General features: G+C 42.1%; 2 protein-coding genes across 2 annotated transcripts; both read left to right on the top strand.

Moving 5' to 3' along the window:
- The first annotated feature begins 1,793 nt into the window (after positions 1–1,793).
- LOC140877155 (uncharacterized) lies at positions 1,794–4,404 on the top strand. The gene is made up of 2 exons (XM_073280682.1): positions 1,794–3,906; positions 4,085–4,404. Exons 1-2 carry the CDS (start codon positions 1,794–1,796, stop codon positions 4,402–4,404), a joined length of 2,433 nt encoding a protein of 810 aa, XP_073136783.1.
- Positions 4,405–4,577: 173 nt separating this feature from the next.
- Positions 4,578–6,011, top strand: LOC140877156 (uncharacterized). Its single transcript, XM_073280684.1, has one exon. It carries the CDS (start codon positions 4,578–4,580, stop codon positions 6,009–6,011), a length of 1,434 nt encoding a protein of 477 aa, XP_073136785.1.
- The last annotated feature ends 244 nt before the right edge of the window (positions 6,012–6,255 follow it).

Consider the following 6,255-nt stretch of genomic DNA (forward strand, 5'->3'; position numbering starts at 1 on the left):
CAACAATCCTTGAAAAAGACGCACCACTGGTCTTTCGATTTGAAACCGATTCCACTGTACAAATAAAACTGCATAACGTACCCCACTCCGATGCACACCCCTTGATTCCCGCTAACGTAAGCCGTATGCATCATGTCGTACTATGCAAGGGCCACCCTCCAACTAACTCATCTGATGTACATTATTGATCATTCATTTCAAACCTGCTCCAAATATTCAACACTTATCGTCTTAATATATACAATTAAAATCCAAAATTTTGTATTCCCATCTTCTCAACACTCGCTAATAAATCCCCGAAATCGCTTGAAAACCCACGAACAAATCGTCGGGAGCCGCTAGGATTTCCCTTCGATCCTTGGGTTAAACAGAGCACAAAAAGAGTGAAAAAAATGAAAAGATAATAAATAACCCTAATGAATAAAGTGTAGTTTTTTGGTGAGACGATCGATTCGATTAATACATGCATATATATATATATATCTATGACATAAAAAAATAATATGTTTAATGAATCAAATCGAAAATGAGATAAATAATTTAATCTATTGAACTCAAACTACAAACGTGAAATATAGAATTATAGATTGCCCCTTTAGTGCGTGTGACAGAGTAGTTAACGGTTGTTGTCTATATAATGAAATGAAGGGCTTATTTTTTGATCCTCTCTTTTTTATACTACTTTATTTGAGCCCAATCATAGGTAAAGTATGATAATTTGTAGCCATTAATTATTAATGTCAGCAATTCATGCGGTCCAGCTCTAAATTAATTAGTTTAATATCACACTCCTAAATTAATGTGTCTCTCGGATTGCTGTGTGACTTACAATATTTGTGTGAATAAATAAAATATAGGAATGGATTCAAAGTATAAATATTGTAACCAAAGCCAATAATAGAGTTTTTGTTTTTTCAAATCATTTATCGATCTTTTCCGATTTAAAATTGTTTATTGATTTGAAGTCACTCCTTTTTAGTTTTGTATTGTAAAGTAAACTTTGTCAAAGTTTTAAAGGCGTATTTAAAGGGCAAGTTGGCTTCTTTTTCCTTTTACTTTTCCTAGTTTTGTTCGTCGGCAATAATTGAAGGGGCGAGTTAATTTGGTGTGATTTCATTACATAAGAACTAAATGAAAAATATTAGGCTTTACAGTACAACCCAAATCTCACGATGGGTAGGAAAAACAATTTTCTTTCCCATAACACAAATTAGTTATACATATTGTTACCTCGAGAAAATATTTCAACCCGAGCCCGTTTATAATGGGTCTGCTAGATACGACCAGGACTGGTATTTATGGGCCGACCAGGGCTGGGCCTAGTATGCCGTACGCATCTTTTTTATAATTCGAGTGAGACTCTGATACATGTGAGATAAGTATGGATCTTCTCAAATATTCACAAGATAGAGATAAACTTAAGAAGGGTCCAATGGATGAAGAGTCCTAGTCCAGGATATGTTATAATTCTACTAGGTAACTTATTCTATTTTCTCCTATAAATACAGGTACTGTTATGGTTGTATTCATTATTCACGCACTCATATCTCTCAGTTTTCGTATTAATCATACCCTCTGCCTTCAAGACACTGACTTAGACATCGGAGGGGTCACGCCGAAAACACTTTCGGCGCCCCTTGACCTAGTTGTTGCTTGTGCAGAACTTGGTGGTACCCGACCCGACCGGCTCCATAAAGAAATTGGAGGATCCATTCTACCAGACCGAACCCGAGGTAAAATTCCGACATCATCAATTGGCGCCGTCTGTGGGAATTTGAAGAAAAAGAGTTTCGATGGCTGATCAGAATGGAAATCATCCTAATTTAGAGTTGTTAATAGCTCAGGCTGTTCAGAGGGCTTTGGCAGAGAGGGATGAGGAAAATATTCCGCACCCCGATCATAATGCCCACCTCGAGGAGATCAAAAAATTGAAGGAAGAAATGGAGCAGCTCAGGAAGAAGCAGGCCGGGTACCTAGCTACCACAATCAGAAACATTCCTTTTACTCAGGAGATATTGGACGCTGACCTTCCCAAACAATTTAAATTGCCCCACGTCGGGGAGTACGATGGTAAAGGCGATCCAGAGGAACATTTAGCACGCTTCGAGAATCCAGCTCTGCTGCATAAATATTCGGATCCGATCAAGTGTAGGGCTTTCCTTACTACTCTCATAGGACCAGCCCAGCAATGGTTCAATACGTTACGCGCTGGGGAGATCAAGGAATTCAAAGATTTTAGCAAATCCTTTTTGCATCACTTTGCTAGTAGCAAAAAGCATCCTACCACTACTTTCAGTCTCTTTGCAATCAAACAACGGGAACATGAAAATTTGAGGGCATACATTCGAAGGTTTAGTTCCTTGGCTCTCGAGGTACCCATGGCTACCCCAGACCTGCTCATCAGCGCATTCATGCAAGGGCTGGATACAAAAGATTTTCTTAAATCTTTAATAAAAAGGCCGCCGGAGACGTATGAGGAATTACTTGCCCGAGCTGAGAAATATGTCAACATGGAAGAGATTCAGGTCTCGCGAGCAGCTGTTAAGAGGGAGCGACCAAAAAGTCCAAAGGGCAATAGGGTTCCGAGCAATGGGACAGGAATGGGACAACCATTTCGACCTGCGCTGTTGGGAGAATTCAGCTCTTTCACTCCCTTGCGCATGAGTAAAGTCCGAGCCCTCCAAATTTGTGATGATCGAAAGCTCACACAAAGGCCTCCATGGACTGAGAAGGGACCTCGGAACAGGGAATCAGATAAATATTGTCACTTTCATAATGAGTATGGGCATATTACTGAGAACTGTCGTCAATTAGATCAAGAGATTGAAAGAATAATACAACAACATGCTGAATTAAAAAATATATTGACCCGTCAAGAGGGATATCGCCCGAACAAGAGACAGCAAGAAAGACCGAGGCAAAGAGCCAGGACTGCTCCTCCCCATGAAGATTTCAATCACCCGAATCAGGGCCAGCCCGACGATGACCGAGCTCATCAAAGACCAGCTCCGCCTGCTAGAGGAATTATAAACATGATTTCTGGAGGCCCTACTGACAGAGATTCCAATCGAGCTAGGAAAACTAGCAGTAGAAAATTAATAAATATGGAGATTGGGAATCAAATCCTCCATACTGGCCCGACCCTCTCCTTTGGTCCAGAAGATTTGAAAGGGGTTTCCAGCAACCATAACGATGCGCTGGTAATAAGGGCCACAGTCGCAAACTATGACGTAGCTCGGATATTCGTGGATTCAGGCAGTTCAGTCAATGTTTTATTCCAAGAAACAATAAATCAAATGGATTTGGGACAGTACAAGATGGAGCCTGTGGTAACATCACTCTTTGGTTTCACGGGTCATGCCATCCGACCTGTTGGATTAGTCCACCTACCCTTAACTCTTGGAAAAAACAACACTCGCAAAACCCGAATTGTAAGTTTCATTATAGTGGACGCCCCATCCGCTTATAATGCTATACTAGGCAGACCTGCCATGACCACTTTCATGGCTGTGGCATCAGCTCTGCATCAGAAAATGAAATTCCCAGTGGGTAATGAGGTTGGGGAGGTGCAAGGTGATCAAGTTATTTCGCGCAAGTGTTATGTGGAGGAGGTCAGAATAGAGCAAAAAGTAGTCAGGACTGATAACGTCGATCGACCTGGAATTTCTGGCATGGAAAAAATCAACTTGATAGAAGACACATCTGTCACCACTGAAGAAGAAACTGGAGAAGTAATAATCTCCCCTCCTTTCGGGGTAGTAAAAATTGCTCGAACCCTGGAAACAAAGTTGAAGCAAACACTGCTGGAATGCTTGCAAAAAAATAAAGACGTCTTTGCATGGTCAGTTTCAGACCTGGTAGGGGTCCATCGGGAAATATCAGAACACAAGCTCAATGTGATAAAAGGTTATCGCCCTATTATTCAAAAAAAAACGACACTTCGGTCCTGAAAAGGATGCAGTAATAAAGGAGCAGGTGGACGAGTTACTCAAGGCGGGGCACATTGAAGAAATCCACTTCCCGACCTGGTTGTCCAACATAGTCCTAGTTCCAAAGTCTACGGGAAAATGGCGCATGTGTGTAGATTTTCGAGATTTGAATAAAGCATGCCCTAAAGATTGTTACCCCCTACCTAGAATCGGTCAGCTGGTTGATTCGACTGCAGGGCATGAATTACTCAGTTTTTTGGATGCTTATCAGGGATATCACCAAATTCCCTTGGCAAAAGAGGACAAAGACAAAGTGAGTTTTGTCACATCAACTGGAACTTATTGCTATGTGGTCATGCCATTTGGACTCAAAAATGCCGGGGCAACATATCATAGACTAATGGACAAAGTGTTCGAGCAACAAATTGGGAAAAACATTGAGGTATACGTTGATGATATCCTGATCAAAACCTGAACTGCAGACCAGTTCATCACCGACCTGGCTCAAACATTCCAGACATTGAGAAATTATCAATTGAAGCTAAACCCTAGCAAGTGTACTTTTGGAGTCCGGGCTGGTAAATTCCTAGGTTATATACGAGAAGGGGAATTGAGGCAAATCCTGAAAAGGTCCAAGCTATCATTTCTATGACCTCGCCCAGAAATGTACAGGAAGTACAAAGGCTGACAGGAAGAATTACCGCATTAGCCCGGTTTATAAGCAGATCTGCAGATAAAAGTTTATCCTTCTTCAAGGCACTGCGAAATACCAAAAATTTCGAATGGAATGAGGAAAGTGAGAAGGCCTTTCAGGATTTGAAGACCTATTTAAAACAATTGCCCGTGCTGAATAAGCCTATTCCAGGGGAAGAGTTGTTCCTATATCTGGCAGTCACACCCCGAGCAGCCAGTTCAGTCCTGGTCAGGAAGGACGGGGCAAATCATCAGCCTGTTTATTTTGTGAGTCATGTCTTGAAGGGAGCCGAGCTCAATTATTTAACCCAAGAAAAACTTGCCTTAGCTCTGGTAATCACCGCAAGAAAATTACGGCCTTACTTCCTGTCACATCCCATCACCGTGCTCACCAATAGCGTCCTGGGAAAAATTGCAACTAATCCAGATGCATCAGGTAGACTGGTCAGATGGATCACAGAATTGAGTGAGTACGATCTCAAGTTTGAACCTCGAACAGCTATAAAAGCTCAAGCCCTGGCTGACTTCTTGGCAGAGACAGTCCAGCTAGAACAAGAAGAGCTATGGAAGATTTTTGTAGATGGGTCATCATGTCAGTCAGGGAGCGGAGCTGGAATCGTGATCATCTCACCTTGGGGTGAAAAAACTAATATATCAATCAGATTGGAGTTCAGAGCCTCTAACAATGAAGCAGAATATGAGGCATTGCTACTCGGACTTAAGGCAGCACGGAATTTGGGTATCTCCCGGGCTACTCTATATTCCGATTCCCAACTAGCTATTCAGCAGAGCAACGGAAAGTTTGAGATCAAAGATGATAAAATGAGGAAATATGCTAAGGCATTAGACACAGCTAAGGAAGGATTCACCGAGCTGAATTTAGAGCTCATCTCCCGAGCTGAGAACATCAAGGCCGACCATTTGGCTCGCCTAGCTAGTGCATTGAATGATCGGCCTGATCCCATTGTTGCAGGTCAGGAACTTGTGTCTCAGTTGGAAACTCTTGATGATATGCTAACTCAAGTACTAGAAGGAGATTGGAGATATGACATACACACATATCTGACTAAGAAAGAATTACCAAATGATAACAAAAAGGCCAAGGAAGTAAAAAGAAGGGCTCTTTGCTTCGTCATGATCGATCAAATTTTGTTCAAGAGATCTTTCTCTCAGCCCTTGTTAAAGTGTTTAGGCCCTGACGAGGCAAATTACGTATTACGAGAAATTCATGAAGGGTCTTGCGGAAGTCACCTGGGCAGTCTTGCCCTAGCTCGCAAAGCTCTTCTTGCTGGTTTCTTTTGGCCTACTATGCGCAAAGACTCCTCAGATCTGGTTCATTCGTGCTATAATTGCCAAAGACACGCTAACCTACAGTGGAGACCTGCATAATACATGAAGGCAGTGGTGGCTGCTTGCCCTTTTGACCAATGGGGGATGGACATAGTAGGGCCATTCCCTGTGAGCACAGGACAAAGGAAATTTTTGTTGGTCGCAGTCGATTACTTTTCCAAATGGGTGGAGGCCGAACCCCTTGCGAAGATTACGGAGAATGAAGTGCTCAATTTTTTATGGAAAAATATAGTATGTCGCTTTGGGATCCCTCGCAGGCTAGTATCAGACAATGGGCGACAGT

Source organism: Henckelia pumila, chromosome 2, assembly GCF_033568475.1.
Source record: "Henckelia pumila isolate YLH828 chromosome 2, ASM3356847v2, whole genome shotgun sequence".
NCBI lineage: Eukaryota > Viridiplantae > Streptophyta > Magnoliopsida > Lamiales > Gesneriaceae > Henckelia > Henckelia pumila.